This window comes from Macrobrachium rosenbergii, chromosome 10 (assembly GCF_040412425.1).
Source record: "Macrobrachium rosenbergii isolate ZJJX-2024 chromosome 10, ASM4041242v1, whole genome shotgun sequence".
Classification (NCBI taxonomy): Eukaryota; Metazoa; Arthropoda; class Malacostraca; order Decapoda; family Palaemonidae; genus Macrobrachium; species Macrobrachium rosenbergii.
This window is the reverse complement of record NC_089750.1, coordinates 67,562,529-67,582,953: the sequence shown is the minus strand read 5'-3', so window position 1 is coordinate 67,582,953 and position 20,425 is coordinate 67,562,529. Positions and strand designations below refer to the sequence as shown.

General features: G+C 35.8%; 1 protein-coding gene across 6 annotated transcripts in view; it reads left to right on the top strand.

Moving 5' to 3' along the window:
• Positions 1-20,425, top strand: part of Tsp66E (Tetraspanin 66E) — a 238,820-nt gene that overhangs the window by 190,400 nt on the left and 27,995 nt on the right. For 5 of the 6 annotated variants that reach the window (XM_067110596.1, XM_067110599.1, XM_067110600.1 and 2 more), the window contains exons 2-3: positions 3,088-3,246; positions 7,433-7,502. In XM_067110596.1, coding sequence (XP_066966697.1) covers positions 3,088-3,246; positions 7,433-7,502 — 229 coding nt within the window. The remainder of the gene's footprint in view (positions 1-3,087; positions 3,247-7,432; positions 7,503-20,425) is intronic. The other variant, XM_067110597.1, reaches the window with a different exon arrangement.

Here is a 20,425-nt window from a genome sequence, read left to right as displayed (position 1 = left end):
GGGCCTCGAGTCTGTTTTCTCGTTCTTGGAGGAGGAGGAGGAGGAGGCGGAATGACGTAAATAGAGAGAGAGAGAGAGAGAGAGAGAGAGAGAGAGAGAGAGAGAATCCTAACCCCTATAGACACAACTGTCCTGCCGAGATTTAAGGAGAATCCTGTCATCTAATGACAAAAATGTCGAGAGAGAGAGAGAGATAGAAAATCCTACCCCCTATAGACACAAATGTCCTGTCGAGATTTAAAGAGAATCCTGTCATCTAATGAGAAAAAATTTTAAGAGAGGGAGAGAAAAAGAATCCTGTTGTCTCCAGACGAAAATTGACAAGAGAAAAGCATGGAGAGAATAATACCTTCCATAGGATTGACGAGAGAGAGAGAGAGAGAGAGAGAGAGAGAGAGAGAGAGAGAGAGAGAGAGAGAGAGAGAGGGGCAGGAAGAATATAATCTTGAGACAGAATTGACGAGAGAGAAGAAATAAGTTGATCTAAAAAGAGAAGTTGGCAAGAGAGAGAGAGAATGAATAATTAGCTAAAGAAACAAACAGACGAGACAGACGGAGAATTAGGCTGTCATGCCAAGAGAGGAAGAAAAAGTGAATTCATCGTCTCTTTTAGCGCGTGAAAGAAGATCTTATATTTACTCTTAATGAAGTTTGCGTAGTGAATTATCGCTGTTTGTTAGCTTTTAATTTTCTCCTCCGGCTGACGTGAACAGGGGGGTTTTCAATTTGGGATTTCTGCTTGCTTGTTAAATATATGTCCTTTCTTTTTTAATTGGAATTTTTTTTGTTACTGTTTTCCTGTTTTGATAATGAACCTCTCTCTCTCTCTCTCTCTCTCTCTCTCTCTCTCTCTCTCTCTCTCTCTCTCTCTCTCTCTCTCCTTGTATTTAACTTGCCTTTGAATGTTTTTAAGTTTTTATTTCTTTTCCTATTAATCCCCTTCTTGGACGCCAATTCTCAGCAAGACCTCCCTCCCTCCCATTTCTCTCTCTCTCTCCCCTCGTATTTAACTTGCTTTTGAATGTGTTTTTTACGTTTTTTATTTCTTTCCCTATTAATGCCCATCTTGGACGCCAATTCTCCTCAGCAAGACCTCTCTCTCTCTCTCTCTCTCTCTCTCTCTCTCTCTCTCTCTCTCTCTCTCTCTCTCTCTCTCTATCACACACGTGTGACCACGTACTACTGGTGGTGACGAGAGTAACACTCCGTTAAAAAAAAACACACACACACACACACACACAGCCACCCCAAAGTCGAATGATCCCCGGCCAGAACTGTTCGGCAGTCCTTGGAAGTTCGTCGGGAGTGACTCCGGACCATTAAGCTAATGAGAACGATGCAGATTCACGGGAGAGAGAGAGAGAGAGAGAGAGAGAGAGAGAGAGAGAGAGAGAGAGAGAGAGAGAGAGAGAGAGTGTGTGTCTCGCTCTCCATTTGCAAACACTTCTCCCAATGAGGCTGTCCTTGCGTGCGGTGCTTGCTTGTCTGCAGATAAGGCTCTTGATAGCTTGTTATTCGGTTTATGAATCACTTGTTTCGTTTCTTTGCTTTGGTGTGTTTGGTTTTTTATTTTTGATATTTGGTTCTGTTTTCGTATTTTTTTTAATGTCTCTGTTTCATTCCATTGCTCTGTTGTGTCTCTTCTGTATTTTTTTGGTTCTGGTGGTTGTTTTTAAATTTTGGTTCTGTTGTTTTCCGTTTTTTGGTTCCGTCACGGAACTAAAAAAAAACGGAAAACAACAGAACCAAATCTGAATAAAAACAGCAGAACGAAATCTGAATAAAAAAAAAATACAAATGAAACAAAACTGAGCGCTGAAACGAAACAGTGTCACGGAACTTCCGTGACACTGTTTCGTTTCAGCGCTCTGTTTTGTTTCATTTGTATTTTTTTTTTATTCAAATGAAACAAAACTGAGCGCTGAAACGAAACAGTGTCACGGAACTTCCGTGACACTGTTTCGTTTCAGCGCTCTGTTTTGTTTCATTTGTATTTTTTTTTTATTCAGAGTTCCTTTTTTTGTTTCACGATTTTGTTGTTTTCTGTGTTTATTTGTTGAATGATTCTGGTGTTTCCAATTTGTTTTCCATTTGTGCTAGTGTTGTCCTCCCCCTCTTTTTTTTTTTTTTTTTTTTGCCTAATTTAACTACAGTGTTTTTCCTTATTATTATTCTTTCTCATGCTGCTGCTGTCTTTGTTTGGGTTTCGTTTCTTTTTCCCTTTTTTTCACTTTTCGCAGCTGTAAGATAAAGAAAATGTTTATATAGTTTACATTCCTTTTTGGTTTTCATTTTTCCTTCTCTGCGGGTTGATCTGCACGAGGATGTTAATAAGATTTCATTTATCATATCGAAATCCCACTTTAAATCATGCACATCTTAATTTTCAATTAGAGTCAGCATTCTCTCTCTCTCTCTCTCTCTCTCTCTCTCTCTCTCTCTCTCTCTCTCTCTCTCTCTCTCTCTCTCATAAACCTTCTGACATCTGATTGCATTAGTCGAGCAGTATATAATGTACCATCCACATAAAAATAACAAAATTATTAGAAATGAAAAGAGGAGTAAACGAAAATAATGACGCACTGAAGCGTTGTCCTTTCGTAGTATTGGGTATTGCTGAAGCTTTCATACGTATGCTTGAATGAAATATGTATACATATGTATATGTATATATAGTATATTTATATTTATTATATATATGAATATGTATATATATACATACACACTATATATAATTATATACATATTATGCAGTACACACACACACACACACACATATATTTATATATATATATATATATATATATATATATATATATATATATATATATATATATATATATATATATATATATATATATATATATATATATATTCCTGTGACTGGGAGTAGAGAGAGTCCAGAGCTGCATTATAATTTATTATAGAAAAGATAATTTATTTCATGCCATTTCGTGATGACAAAGTGGTATTAAAAGAATGAGTAATTAGATGTTCAGACAAAAATACATTAATATTTTTGCTTTTAGAAATGTAAGAGAAGAAGAATGGATCCAAACGACTAATTGTTCATTTCTTAATTTCCAGTTGCTGTGGGAGAGTGAAGTCTGACGCAAATCACGTGGACGACAAAGAGGCTGGCGCGCAGAATCCAGCAGCTACCGAGAGCAACGGCCAAAATAGCGCTGGTAGAAAAGACAAAAAGAGGCGACTCTGTGGCAGCGGAGGAGACAGTCCAGGTGTGAGGTAAGCGAAAGACTCTTCCTGAGGCCAAAGGTATTTGTTTGTTTCAGTATATAAAGGAAGACGGCATATAACCCTTCACAGGAGAAGGCCTGCTGGAGACTAAGAAATATCCTCACTCCCTTCATTATGAATATGACTTGGTCTGATGCATTATTTTTTTTTCCAAGGACTGGCTCTACTAATGTTTTGACTCTCTTTGATATTCAACGAGACTCGAAGAGCTGAGTTTTTACGTTATCGTTTCCAGGATGTGGAATAATCTGCCCGAAAATGAGTATCGTCGATCCCATTTCAGTGACAGGTTTGTTTTCTCTTGAAAATGATCCATCAGCACTCACTTTCTTCCTAGCAGTGACAAGCTTGGTATGGTCAGCCTCACCCGTTTCTGTCTCCCTACCAGAAACAAAAATCTGTCGTGTGTATTCTGAAAATTTTAATAGGTGCAGAAGCTAAAAAAGGGAAGTATGACCTGGCAGTATTGCTTGAATGTGTAGTGTGAGACAAAACATAATAATAAGCATTCGTTTATAAGAGCGTTAGTAGAGATGGTTGTAGGTTTAAGGGGCGTGGATTCGGTAGATCATACCAGAAAATTAACAAGAAGACTTCTTAGAGCCATTGCAGAGGGGGATTATAACTGTTAGCGTTATATTTTAATTGCTGGCATTTAATAATAGTTATAATGATAGGAAAGGCATTTAACTTACACTAATCTAAATTTGTTGAAAATATCTCGAACAATGACAAAGGGTACCCAAAATTTCTCGACGTAGGGTGGCCGTATGTAACTTAAGAAGGGACAGGCCTCCAGTACCTTTGCTGTAGATGCTTGCTATGATGATCAGAGAGACGATTTGAGATTTCGGACGTTTATAAAGAAGGAAGCGAGAAGGTAGATTCAAATATTTGAGTGATTACTTTAGCAGTTGGAACATAGTTAGATGTGGTGGCGCAGTTACTGAAAAAAAAAAGAATGACTCAATAGGGAGAATGCTGTTTGTCTTCTGGATTAGTCACAAACGAGAGAGAGGAAAAGAGACACTAAATTTCAAGGACTAACTCGCTGACAGACTTAAAATACCACGTTGTATAGCCATTGCGTCCGCAGTGGCCTTAAAGTTTTTCAATTATTAAAAGTTGCTAGAGTGTAGCACATGGCATGAACTTTAAATCCCACTGCTTAGAGAGTCACAACTTGGTTTATCCGTAGGCTGCGAGGGTTTATGTCAAAAGACAGAGATGTAAACAATTATGATTAAAGTAAAATTATAAGAAAACAATAGAATGTATATAGATCAGGTATGTTTGAAGTAAATAATTTACTAACACTAATACGTATGTAAATGTAAAAAAACTTAACATTAAAGAAAAATACTCTTGATTTTACGTTTTGAGTTGATCACCCATATGCTGTGACATAATAAACGGAATTTTAAGTCATACGTTCGAAAACAAGGTAATGTTTTAGCTTGTCTGCAAATCTTAACTGAGAGAAAGAGGAGAGAAAGAATCAGTCTTGTCTTTTGGGTTCTGAAAGCCGCGTTAAGAGGATTACAAGAAAGCCGATTGTGACCTCTTGCCCATGTGTTGAACGCAAACAGTGTTTGCAAGAGCTCACCTTTCCTAAATAATTGAAAATGCACTTTGAGCACAGTGTTGTTTGATGCAATGCTTTGAAGAATACTTTGATTTCATAAAAGTGTCATTAATTTTTGTGCTTCTCATATGTTTTATATTATATATACAGTATATATATATATATATATATATATATATAATATATATATATATATATATATATATATATATACATATATACGTATCTTACATTATATATATAAATATATATATATATAATGTAAGAATTATACCCACACACATATATATGTGTATACACATACATACATACGTTTATACATGGTCAAGTTGTTCCCAGCCTTTCTTCACCAGTTAGAACCTCTAGATCATTTATGAGCGAGAAGGGGTAACGATTTGGCTGCCTGTTTCCTATAAAATCAATTATGCCTCAGTTGAGATAAATAGTGAATTAAGTGCATGATAATTAGTCGATTGAGGGGTCGTCCTGATAAGGGTAGAGAACAGAGTTTGGCGAACAGCCTCTTCTGAAAGGACTTGCAGAGAACAGGACTGATATCTCTTAGAGAACCCCCCCCCCTTTATCTTTCTCGTGTTAGCATTCCCTGTCTAATACTCCACTTCAAATCTTTCTTTTTTCAATAAACTTAGTTTTCATTTCAGCAAATTACTTTCTGATCCATACAAATTCAAAATCATTTTCAGTGTATAGCCGTCAATTTACCAAGAGTTTTTGTTTTATAGGTTCGTGTATACTGTGTTATTATCATTTAATGACACATTTTTTTTAAACAAATAGTTAAGCCGTACGCATTCTCTGTTGTTTACAAACCAACACTTCTTCATTTTCATTCTTTGTGTTATCTTATTTTCTCAGTTAAAACCCAAATTTACACTTGTGTATGAATACTAATTTAGCCTGGCCCATAATTCTAACATTTGCATAAATTCCCCTTTTCCTTATGCAGAGGGACAGATACAGTATTTCTCTACCCTGTCCTTTGGAACATTTTCCTCATCCAGTCTCACCTTACACACCCTGGCCAGCAACCGGGTACGCTCGCGACGACATGACATAGCGTCTTCCATCAACTCTTTGAGAAACTCTTTCATCTCATCTTGAGATGAAAGGAGAGAAATGAGAGGTTTGAAGAATGGAAAGGTGTCAAGCGTTGGCTCCCTTCCATTCTTCAAACCTCTCATTAATCTTCTTTCGTCTTTAACAATTACTTCCACGAGAATTCCCATATTTGCGTTATTCCGTATCCCTCTTGCGTCATGTACTGTAGATCTACATCTCATCTTTCCTCTACACACACACACACACACACACACACACACACACATATATATATATATATATATATATATATATATATATATATATACATGCATATAATATATAATAGTATATATAATTATATATATACATACATATATATATATATATATATATATATATATATACATATATATCTTCTACATGTATATGGGAAGTATGTGTCCAGTGGACGAGTACCGAGCGAAGTGCAATTGCACTGATAGTTGATATGCAAATGTGTTGTGAGCTCTTGATGGCATTTACACAAACGCATCACGGGCATGATCTCTTTGCTTTAGATAAATTACCACATGTCTGCAACTTCTGTCGTAGCTGTTTTTCATAGGTTTAGAATTATTTCTGCAATACGTTGCATCTTGTGTACACTTTATTGTTGTTTAATGCGACAGACAGATTATAAGTATACTGTATATATATATATATATATATATATATATATATATATATATATATATATATGTATGTATACAATATATATATATATATATTTATATATACAGTATAAATATAAAATTTATATATATATATATATATATATATAATATATATATATATATATTATATATGTATGTTTATAATATAATATATATAAATATATATATGATATATTTATGTATGTATATAATATAATATATAAATATATATATATATATATATATATATATATATATATATATATATATATATATATATAATGACCCCTGAATCTAATTAGTGCTCACAATTTTTTTACTGATGAAAAGATTATTTTGATTAATGAAATAGAATATTCAGCACACACCATTTTGACTAGCACAGGCACTTTAATTTTAACTGTATTCTAATTATTTAAACATTATGATGACGATGTCTGTTAACGTTATAAGCTTTAAACTGTATTATTATTATTATTAGTTTAACCAGATCTATATTAAAATCCCCGGTTTGTGATTATGTATAGTGAGATTAATAGATTCTCATCTCTTGTTCCTAACATCATGCATATTACTTGGACATTATGATTACATATTTAATGTTCTGGCTATAAATGCAATTAATTATAAGATATGAATTAATTAAAATCCATCAAAAGCTTTATTATCAGTATTTGTATTTACAATCTCTTATGGAGAACTGAACCGTGCAAATATGAGCTCGTATTTAATGTTTGGTGATTTATGAAACGTTGTGGTATTGCTTTTTTTTACGAATTATTTGTTGTATGTTTTAGTGGCTCTGCTTAAATATTTTTTTCTTTTCTCTTTACAGCAGAATGGCGCTAAATTGCGGGACGGTATTCGCTAAATATCTACTATGCTTCTTCAACTTCATTTTCTTCGTAAGTATGATGTTTTTGTATTATTTTAAAGTTATGTTATATGCAAATAGGCAATGATGGTTGTACTTCAGAGAGAGAGAGAGAGAGAGAGAGAGAGAGAGAGAGAGAGAGAGAGAGAGGCATCTAACTCGGATTCTAAAATGTGGAAGGATCATGGAAAGAATGATAACGCAGACGAAGAATTTTTTCCTTCCTGTTTCCTCGGCTTCATATTTAGGCGAGAATGAGGGAGGAGCGGAACTCTGAAGGCGGAGGAAGCGTCGAAAGAGAGCCCTACCAAGCGAGGAGGGCCAAGTTGCCAGTACTTACATATGGTAATAAGAAACATTTGGCTTTCCGGCAAAGAGAGACATGGGGAATGGTTATCCTGCTGTGGAAAGTAGAAAGGATCTGTAGGGAAAAGAACTTGGGGGCGGGGGTCGGCTAATGGAACCCTAGTAGTTGAATCTGAATGAAATGAATTTCCATAAATACATCAGTTCCAGTAAGGGGGGTTTAGTGCGGTCAGTGCACCTCGGCGGTGCGCTGTAGGCGTTATTTTATGGTTCTTTGCGGCGTCCCTTCGGCTCCTAGCTGCGACCTCTTTCCATTCCTTTTACTGTACGTCCGTTCGTATTCTCTTTCTTCCATCATACTTTCCAGCGTCTCCCAACAATTGTTTAGTATGCAACTACGAGGTTTTCCTTTTGTTACACCTTTCAAACCTTTTGACTCAAATTTTCCTTTTCACGCTGAATGACCTCATGGGTCCCAAGCGCTTGGCCTTTGGCCGAAACTTTATATTCCTTGTCATAAATGCATCGGTAATTCAAGTTCACATTTAAGTAAAATTTTCGTAGAAATATTATGTAATGTTCAACATTAGAACAGATAGAGTATTAAGAGAGAAAAGAAAACTTTTGGCTCCCGCTGCGAGAAGTCGGGATTTTCGTGCCTATGGTCACCATAGGCAAATCGGTCGCTCTCGCAGGCAGCCAGCCAAAATGTGCCGAGTGTAATGCCATTTTAAGGGAGAATGGGAGGGCCAGTTCTCTTTTATGACCAAAGGGAAATGCCGAGGCGATAACAGACGGACGCTCTTCGTAGTTAAAAGCGAAGTTTTAATGGAGAGGTTTCCATTAAATGATATATATATATATATATATATATATATATATATATATATATATATATATATATATATATGTATACAGTATATATATATATATATATATATATATATATATATATATATATATATATACATACATACATACATACATACATATGACGTACTGTAGCCGGGGGCCATAGCGATTTGGTATGGGTTCAGGGACAAAGGTATCTTTTTAGGGACTATATTTCGCAAGGCGGCTTTCATGGATAGAAATATTAGAATAGCAGTCTTAGCCTTTAGCTTGACATTAATGAGTGAAGATGTTTTTAGATAGTTGGGTTTTTAAAATGTATCATGAGGTAACAAAAAGGTTCCATCGAGTCTAGAGAAGTTATACGGTATTTGAAAAGGTGTGGAAAATCCTTTTCAAGCTTATCTGACGAAATAAAATTATCAGAATTTTTTTAGTCTTGTGAGGGATCCAATTGCTAGGTAATTTCTTATAAATAAGTTTTCTCTTGGTAGAATATCACTTGGTATCCGTCAAACAGTTTGATTCATTTGTGGTAGAATATCACTTGGTATCTATCAAACAGTTTGATTCATTTGTGGTAGAATATCACTTGGTATCTATCAAACAGTTTGATTCATTTTTGGTAGAATATCACTTGGTATCTGTCAAACAGTTTGATTCATTTTTGGGTTCGACACCACCTTGCTATCACACTTTCTAATAATAGTGAGCCTGTTTAAAATTCATGCATTATTGAGATTATTTCATTTTGCTGTAAATAATAACATGCCTTTGGTTGGCTAGCAAAGTGTAATGAATAATTTTTTTATATATACTTTTTATACATTCTACGTTTTGTGTGTTTATTTTTCAAAAGTTAGTTCATTTTGCAAATTAGGGAGTGAATGCTAAAGTCAGTGGTTTTCTAATATAGAAGTTGCTCTTCTTAAATCATTTGAAGCTATTGAGTTCTTTTTGTTTTTAAGTAGCGGTCTGAAAAAAAAAATTCACGTGCTGGTCTATAAGCATAATTGATTATTCAATCTTGTGGATGCATATCTAATTCCATGCTTTGCTGATGCATAAGTTAACAAAGACTTTCACGGCAAGAAAGACGTATTCCATTTGGGACTTTGAGGCATTGTCTTCAAGTACACTTAAGTAAGGGAGCGCCATGTATTTTATTTTGGTATATGAAGCGTTGTATTCAAGTGTTTTTAAGTAAGGGAGCGCTATATATTCCATTTGGGAATGCGAATCGTTGTGTTCAAGTATTCTTACGTAAGGGAGCGCCATATATTCCAATTGGGAATTTGAAGTATTGTCTTCAAGTATACTTGAGTGAGGGAGCGTCATATTTAGTATCATGTGTAACTTAGAACACCAAAAATAGACGGAGCTTATGAATTCCCTTGCCGAATTCACGGTGAATGTTCCGAAATTTTCATACATATTAACACTTCTAGGTAAACCTGTAGATTTCGTCTCTAACCCAAGTCCAAACGGAACTAGAGATCCCTTTTCCGGCTGTGTAGAACTTCTGCACCGATAATATCTCTTAGCAAACATTTCAATCAAAGAAACCCAAACGCCACGGGAACGTGACATTTCGAGAGAATAACAGCTGCTCTGAGTTAATAAGACAATGACCGGTGTAAACAAAGTATTGCGTTCGAGTCTGCAAGTCACGTAGCACTTGTCCTAAACATCAGCTTAATTAAAGGAAAGAGCCTTTTAATAAACGCGGCTTTACTCGTATTACCAGAGTTCATTTTAGCTTTTGCTGGGTGGAGTTAAAAGTTGGGGTTAATTGGCGCCGGGATTTGTTAAGTTAATGTTAAGTTCTGCCTTGTTTAGATGTTGACTTGGGCAACTGGTAATGGTTTCTTTGACTTTGCGTTTGCAGTAGACGGTTCTGAGGATGTTAACTAAGTAGGAGGTACGTTTCTGAGGATGTTAACTAAATAAGAGATAGTTTTAATTTAAGAAGAGCATGCATTATTATTATTATTATTATTATTATTATTATTATTATTATTATTATTATTATTATTATTATTATCATTATTATTATTAGCTAGTTTGTGACCCCACTTTGAGAAGCAGAATGCTACAAGTACGGGGGCTCCAAAAGGAAAAGCAATATAACACAGAAAAAGAAATATAAAACTAAAGCAACTTTAAAAGAGTAAAGCAAGGGAAAAACAATTACATATACCACTTTCAGCTTCCATGAAAGAAACCACTTAATTTATCCTTTGTAACAATCTTGCCTTGCCGGTGTGTTCGCGCAGAGCCTAGCCTCGCCATCCTAAGAAAGCTCGGCAACTTTGTACTTTTTTTGATCTCGCGCTAGAATAGACAAAGTGGGGCGACTTCTTCAACTTGGAAATAGCGAAGACGATAGAAAATAGAACATGAAAGAAGTGGGGCATAAGCCCTTGCTTTTCTTTCGTGATATCTCATCGAGCCATCGTCATTTTCATTTTCTTTTTTTGAATTTTTCTTCATTTCCTTTTCGTAATCTTCAGTTCCTCTTGTGCGACGTTCTTGATTTTGAATGGTTCATTTACTAAACCTTATTCCCTGTATTCCATTCGAGTTTTCTCGATCAACGTGGTTCCCTTCTGTCTTATTATTTCCTGACGAAATCTTTTCTTCGTGCTGATGAGATCCGACGTCGCCAGTGTTGCTTTCAACTCGCCCTTTTCCTCTTTGGAATGAATGAAATTCTTCACGAATCAAAAGGTATTGCGTCCCCGTTTCCACGATTTTACAACCTGGAGTTTTTTGTGTTGCTGCTGCTGCTTACAACACAGTGAAGACAAGGATGTTTGAAAGTTAAATGAAGGTCAGAGTCTCTCTCTCTCTCTCTCTCTCTCTCTCTCTCTCTCTCTCTCTCTCTCTCTCTCTCTCTCTCTCTCACCTTCAATGAAAGTTAAATGAAGGTCAGAGTCTCTCTCTCTCTCTCTCTCTCTCTCTCTCTCTCTCTCTCTCTCTCTCTCTCTCTCTCTCTCTTCTAAGGTCCATTGATATGTATTACTGTGGAGAAATCTGTGCTCTCTCTCTCTCTCTCACTCTCTCTCTCTCTCTCTCTCTCTCCCCTTCTATGGTCCATTGATATATATTGCTGTGGAGAAGTCTGTGGTCTCTCTCTCTCTCTCTCTCTCTCTCTCTCTCTCTCTCTCTCTCTCTCTCTCTCTCTCTCTCTCTCTCTCTCTCTCTCACCTTCTATGGTCCATGATATATATCAGTGTGGAGAAATCTGAGCTCTCTCTCTCTCTCTCTCTCTCTCTCTCTCTCTCTCTCTCTCTCTCTCTCTCTCTCTCTCTCTCTGGTCATTGATATATATTACTGTGGAGAAATCTGTGGCAGATCACGATTTTCTCGGGGAAAAAAAAAACTGGCTACTTAATAGCCATATGTAGCGTGTTACTCCGGGCTTCAGCTAACGACCCGGACGATTAAGTAATTCCTTACACGAAGGAAACTCAGTATCTTCTTTAAATGTATGAACTCACTTCGTATGATACATAAATGTTAAATTACGGTAGTTCTGACTAATGTATACTGTGAAAAACTTCCACAGGAAGGTAGTATTAGAAATGTTTATGCTATCGTCTTTATAAAGGTAACATCTTTTCAGCGTGTGTGGATATAATATTATAAAAGCGTCAGGTAGAAATGTTCAGTCACATCTACTTTAACAAATACGACGTACGTGTCCATTCACGTAGATGTCTATGCTCACGCGTGTATTTTAAAATACATACAGACTTTTGCCAGCGAATACAGCCCTGTATAATTACATTGCAACACGAGTTAGTAACTGACCAAAATTGCTTTCCTACCTGGAAAAATCCCCAGCGGAGCTCACGAAGCAAGCTCAAAATGCCTAGTGCGGTAAAATCCCATGTCTTCCGCCGGAAATACGATCAACCACCCGAGCAGGGAGCTCGAAAGTTGTTGCTCGCCTCACACGGGAAGATTATTACCAAGTTGCTCGGTTGTTTGTCACGTCGCGAAATGCAGGTCTCCGTCTCATACCTGTGGCAATAAGCAGTTCGTTCATGTTCTGAATATGTCCAGCAAAATTGGAAGGGTCTTGTACACTAAGAACGAAAATCGACCGATGAAATCAAAATGATTCAGGGTTTGTTTCTAGGCCAGAGAAAGACTATCCACAAAGCATTCACACGTGACGTTAAACAGAATCCCCTTGAACTAGGAAAACTCCTGATAAATATGTATTGACAATACTCTTTATTATATGTATAGTTCTGGAGAGGACGTTACGCATAAACTAGGTTGTATTTTTAGCTTTGTCCAGGAAGTTGGTTTTTCTCCAAAGAATATAATTCATCGCCAGACAAGGAGATATTTACGTAGTATGTTTGAACCAAACCAAAGTTTATTCGAGGACCATTTTCACCAAAATCTTCCCTTTCTGCATGTTATTTGTAACGATGCCTTACTCCCGAGGATAAGCGCGGGTGTTGCGACGCCGTTTTACAGAAACCACTCAGTTAACGCAGACTAACACACATCCTTCTTCAAGTGTAACAGAAGTTAGAATGCAAGGGAGATGATTTTTCTGCTTTAGTGAACAAAAAAAAGCACTTTAAAAGGTGTTAGTATGCAATGACTTTTACGAATAGTGGAGTAATACCTAGATCAATATAACAATAGGTAATATACTAAGGAATGAGGAAAACTGAATAATGATAGACTGAGAATGACAGTAATACATCGAGGCGTGATGATGCAGACTTCTACCCCGATCTTAAAAACAGTAATTTCCTGTGACTAATATTCTATAATTTCCGGTGACAAATATTCTATAACTGGTCTCACTCTCTCTTTCTCTTTCCGTATTTGTTCTTTTTTTTTTTCTTATCTAGCTCGAGTTTCTTTGTTCTTACTGTTAAAAAAAACTTGGCCAGAGAGGAGTCTGTCTCCTTCCGCTCTGCTGTGTTGTAGCTCTTTACCGCAGCATTGGAGATATTTGTGTGTAATTAATCAGCATTATCTTATGTTATCCTTTATTTCCGGTTTGTGTATAAAATTGGACTGCCTTTTCTCAATGTTATACCGGACTGTCAGAAAAATGAATTAAAATAGAAAAGAATCAGCGAGTTTTTTTTTTCAAGCTATCGTATACTAAACAACAGCAGCTGTTGTGGCATCATCACAATTTAATAATAATAATAATAATAATAATAATAATAATAATAATGCTTTATTTCACTTAAAATACACTGGAGTGAATTTCATACGTAGAAGTTAAACTGCAAAATACTAAAAAGGCAGATACAAAAAATAACAATATTTCAGACGATGTTTCTTTTGACGAAAGTTTACGCGCTTAAACCCGTACGCCATTTTTGGCCACAACGTTAAAACCAAGGTCTAAAACCATGCTGCCCTAAAACAACAGTAGCAGCAACAGCAGCAATAGTTGTATCAGTAGTGACAAAAGTAGCATTGGCAGCGTGGTGCGACTTGGTGCCTTGTTTTGCTTCATCACGTCATTGGCTCCCAATGCGGAAAATGTGGTAATGTCCCCTTTAACTAAGGAAAGCAATACGTCGCCAAGACGTATAGTATCTCTCGCTTGTCTACAAAACAATTTACGGTGTTCCATCAATTAAACCTTTTGTTGTCGACTTTTTCTTGTTTTAGTTTTCCCTTTTACCTTCCCCTCGTCAAAATAAGCTTGAATTTAAACATGAAGTTACGTTTGTTAGCGGCAAAGAATTAAGTTTTATTTTACACTTTGCTTCTTTATACGTACGTTAGAATCGGAGTGGGCGTAGCAGACTTACTTGGCATAGATATATTTCTTTCTTTCTTTCGTGGATAATTTAAACGTAAGTAGGTGATAGAAACTTCCTGTTTTTAGTGGCATAAGAATTTGACGACCTGCCATGGTTTCACTGGATCCTGTCACTATTTAAAGGGATGAGTGACAAGGGTACCATTTCGGTCCGTTGGGTACAAAGCCAGGTATAACTGTTTAACTGTGAGTGTGTGTGTGTGTGTGTATGGATTATCTATATTTATATTTGTATGTATGTGTATATATATATATATACATTTATGTGCAGATAGATGGATACGCATATACATACGCACATACATTTTATATATGTATATATATGTGTGTGTGTGTGAATGATGATGAAAAATACTCTTAAAAATAAAACAGAGGTGAAAGCAAAGTCCGTTATATTTCGGATAGTTCGGATGGTATCTATCCCTTTTCAAACAATACTGTTAATGGAAAAGGGATGAAGAAACTATGCGAAAAATAACGTTTTTTTTTTTTTTTTTTTTTTCCTTTCGTCTTATTTTTATGGACATTTTTCATTTTCTTTGTACTTTGTTTTTACATTTTTAACAAGACAGTGTGCGCGTGTGTATAAAAATATTTAATAAATGTCATTCCTTATTACTTTGTTTACCGAAACATTCTGCACGTCATAATAAAGTGGTTATTAGTTGCTGTTTGATGCAAATGTTTCCTGATCGAAATCACTATTGATGATGAAAATGGCGACAAGTTCCTATGATAACGTTGAGAACCGATTTGAAAAATTAACTATACTATAAAAACGTTAGCGATATTCATTATTATTGGTTAATTCACTTTTGTTGGTGTGTGTGTGGTATTAATTGAACAGGGGAGAGAGAGAGAGAGAGAGAGAGGTGGGGGGCGCCGCTAGTGAAATTTTAAAGAGGATGAATGGGTCAATCTCATCTGCTCTTCATGTAAATCACTGCACAATTCGTTTAGTGGCTCCTTAAAGTCCATTTTCTTCATTATGTTTCTCCCGGGCATATCGTTTTCCTTAAGTCAATCCCCTTGAAGGACGGAAGAGTTGTGAAGATAAATGATTACTTCAGTGACTTATAATGCGTTTGTTTTCGTTACGAAAAGCCAGACTCGTCTTGAAACTAAAGACCTTCTAAAACATAAATTTTTGAAGTTCTGTCACGCGGAAATGATATTCTTAGCCGCTCAAATTAGTGACTGGCAAATTCGGCCAGAATCCTCCTTTCCCTAAAGTAGTGCAGAGGTGGTGACCGGCTTATACCTTCAAGTTAATAATTTATGTGAAGACAGACCAGCCACTTTAGTGAGACATAACCCTTCTGTGGTGGGAACACAGAAAAGTTTACAGAATTCTGGAGCTAAAAGGTTTAAGGACATTTGTGTGACATGCTAGTCTAGCTTTGAGAGAAGTGGATTATATTTCATTCAGTTGTATTAAAGGCTTTGTTTTAAAGAGCATTGGACTTTGTTGTTACGACTGCCGGTAAATTCTGATAATTTATTCATTCTGGTGAATCAGCGTACAGACAGCAAGGTTGATTTCTCAGGCTTGAAAAATATCATCACGGCGGTGTAAAAATTCTGATGCGTATTAGGATAACACTGCAATACAAGGTTCGTTTTCCTGTTTCGTTAACACATTGCGTCACAGATTACTAGCCTTAGGTGTTGAATGTACACAAGTGGAAAGAACAAAACTAGTATATTTTGTACTTTTATATCTTGGACCAGTAATTTGGAAATGCTGAAATATAACTACAAAATAAAAGTATAGATAAATTTATAAAGCAACTGAAGCAAAATACTTGATATAAACTTGCAATTGAATAATTAATCGTGTTTTGCCTTTAAAAACCACCACCAAGACAATTAAAACTCAATAAAAAGGGAAATATTCTTAGGTGAGGTAATTTTTTAAGTTAATTCCATTATTCTTTGTGTTTTTTATCTGTCACTCCAGTGTAACAGCCGTATTCTTGTATAGATATATAAACTTTTTATAATTATGTCCATTGGAACTCCAGTCAGTGAGTAACAAGTTGAAATAAAGTACTTGGGAGGAGAATGTTTGCACCCACCCCTCCCCCTCTTACTTCCTGCCATTAGACTGGGGAAGGCGCCTCCCACCCAATCATAGGTAGTTAAATATGAAGGAGGCTAATTAATTGGTGCAAGGAACTTGAACTTCATCTTTCCACCTGTAGAAAGATCCTGTTCCCTATAGTGCACCTTTCTACAGTTTTTGCTGGAATTGGCGTTTCCGGGAGGGTTTGGCGTGAAATATGCATATTTTAGGGTGAAATTGAGCGTGAAAAGTTAGGAAGGTAAATTCTCTCGACTTGAAAGATTTCTGGCTGTTGTAAAACTCCACTTGAAATACGTTTCTTTTTTTAAAAGTCTTGTTTTAGATATACCCGCAAACTCTTGATGTGTTTTTTTATTGCATAGCAAATTATATACAAAAAATTTTCATAGCCCTGGTTTCTCTAGATAATTTTTATGTGAATTATTACTTTAATGGATTAATGCATTTATCAAATAATTTAGGACCTCGAATAAATTTTTACTATTTACATGGAGCAAAAAGTAAATGGTTACATATATAACCAATATGAGGTAATGTAACCAAAACTCTAAACTTTTAATTATAATAAACATTATTTAGTTCCTTATCTTACCACATTTAACCGATATCTATTAGAAACTGTCAAGAAAATTTAACTCGTTCGGTATTGCAAGGTGAAATTATTCTCTCGCCCAATTTTTTTTATTTATGACAGAGTTGTCATTATAAGAATGATTAAATATCGATTCCCAAAGAAGTCTTTTGCATAACCACCATTGGCCGCTTAGGTGGCTAATACCGTCAACACACAAAGGGTGTTTTCATCGTCCCTTCGGCTTCTAGCTGTGTGTATTTTTTAGTCTTTTACTTCTCCATTCCTCTTCCTCTCTTCAGTATTGCTGTCCAGCCACTCCATCTCCCTCTCTTCACTGTCTAAAGCACTTATTGGCTGAAATTGCCCCGGTGCTTGTTTTGTAAACGAATTTTCATTTAGTCAGTCAGTCATAACCACCGCTGGGAGGGAGATGTCAGTCCTATGGTTCGAGTGATTTTAATATCCTCACTATGTTAGATAGAGGGATGAATCGATGGATAGGAATCAGTCTTTCTTAGAGCGAAGATGTGAGAAGGTTGGAGGACAAATTATTGGTAGAGGGAATTTTTCATCTCAACTTCCCTTATCACCGTCTTGACTTTGAGGTAGGTTGCACTGACACAGAAACAGATAGATTGCTACACAAATTACGTTGGATACGTTGAATTCCAGGAGCGTATTAGGTTTATCCTTTGAGGACATTGTTCCCTTCTGTAACTGTTGTTTACTTATTATTTTTTTTTCACATTGGATGAATGAACTGTTTGGCATCATCATCATTATCATAATTACTGATAATATAAATCTACACATTTTTCCATTCGTCCCTCAACCTATTCCAGTTTTAAGTGTTGAAGGGATACATGATAGTCATTTCGTTTAACCTTTCTCTGTGCTGCTTCTTAATTTTCTATCTTTATTCTGTATCGTTTTTATTAATTAGTCATTTTTATTTTGGTGTGGAAATTATTTTCTTTTAATAAGTCACCGTTGTACCAATCCCCACTCTGAGGCTGCCTGCCTGGGCCGACTATAAGTGATCTCAGAGTAGGCCTTTGTGGTCTAATTCTGGTTTCACGTCTCTCTCTCTCTCTCTCTCTCTCTCTCTCTCTCTCTCTCTCTCTCTCTCTCTCTCTCTCTCTCTCTCATTGACCTTTGGTTCTATGACCAGTCTAACACTAGAAAATAATTTATACTTTATATATATACATTATATACATATTTATATATATACATACATACACATATATATATGTATATATATATATATATATATATATATATATATATATATATATATATATATATTACAGAAGGATCCATAGTAATACTCTTGATTAGAAAGACGAAATGTATTTGTAAACATATATATAAAACTTGTAGCTTTAGTCCATCCTTCTGTGGACTTGATAAATGTGTGTATGTATATATATATATATAAATAAATATATATATATATATATATATATATATATATATATATATATATATATATATATATATATATATTATATATATATATATATATATATATATATATATATATATATATATATATATATATATATATATATATACTGTTATATATATGTGTGTGTGTGTTCCTAAGCTCTGTACCTTAACAGCGTTCTGTGGCTATTCTTGTCCATCACAAAAACGTCTTTTCTGAAGCTGTTGTGTCCCTTTGTGTCGCTTACGTTTGATCTGGCATTGTGTCATTGATTTCGACCTGCATTCGGCTTCTTTGTCCAACACCTGATTGCTCTCTTGGTGATTAGTCTTTTCTCAGAACTCTCTTCTCTTCCAGATTTCGATTACGACTTTGCTGGGAAAGTTTTTTTTTTTTACCTTCCTTTGAAGTGGTTTGTCTGCATTTCTTGTACTAACTAGTATTATGTATATGTATATATATACACACAGTATATACTATGTTATATATGTGTATATATATATGTGTGCGTGTGTGTAATATATATACATATATATGAATTATATATATAGTATTCTTATGATCTTGTTACTTCGAGATCAACAGGTTCTAAACAAAAACAAGCAGTTGGGCTATAATGACTGACGAAAGGTGACAAACAAAGGAGGAAGGAGCAAAACAAAACCAAAAATTAACCTTAATATTAATTTATTGTTTTTAAAATTTACAAGTGAGTCAGGTCCAGGAGAGGAAAAAACTTAAAATGACCAAATCAGTAAACAAACACATGAGGCAGCAACATAAAATTCACGTAATTAAACAGTTCAAAAGAATCATAATAATACACAGGCAGTATAATATGATAAATAACAAAAGCAACAATAAATAATAAACAAGCAGCATAAAGGAATAAATCAAGAGCTGTAAAACCAACACTGCAGGACAACTAAACAGAGCCGACACGACAACCTTCTAGTCCTCAGGAACAGTCGTCCAACACTGGACGATCCCGACAGAGTTGATGCATCAACCATCGCGTCCAAAAATGCTCTCCGCTGCTCTGCTGCCGTGACCTGCTGCTGCCCTGGACCTGACTGACGAAGTCTGACACCATCCAACAGACGTCAACTCACCAGCAAGAAAAATAAACACAAACAAAGGAGGCAACAAAGGGAACAATCGGCCAACGATTGTTTTCACAAGTATATATATATATATATATATATATATATATATATATATATATATATATATATATATATATATATATATATATATATAAATTTCTGACTCACGTCAGGATCGAACCCAGGTCTCTCAGGTGGAAAGCAAGGGCGTTACCCACTGGGCCATACAAGTCTAAAGAAGTTGGAACCTGAGAGCAACTGCACCCAAGGAATTACCTGGGCAAGCTAACTGCTTGCATACCAGCGAGTTTTCCCCAACTTCCCGACTCAGCAATGACCCAATAGACAACATTTCATTCGAATTATCCCTTCTGAGTGAATAAGATATGCAGTTAGCTTGCCCAGGTAATTCCTTGGGTGCAGTTGCTCTCAGGTTCCAACTTCTTTTAGACTTGTATGGCCCAGTGGGTAACGCCCTTGCTTTCCACCTGAGAGACCTGGGTTCGATCCCGACGTGAGTCAGAAATTTATTTCTGTTCCACACGTGATTGTGTGTTGATGATTTCTATCTTATTCACTCAGAAGGGATAATTCGAATGAAATGTTGTCTATTGGGTCATTGCTGAGTCGGGAAGTTGGGGAAAACTCGCTGGTATGCAAGCAGTTAGCTTGCCCAGGTAATTCCTTGGGTGCAGTTGCTCTCAGGTTCCAACTTCTTTTAGACTTGTATGGCCCAGTGGGTAACGCCCTTGCTTTCCACCT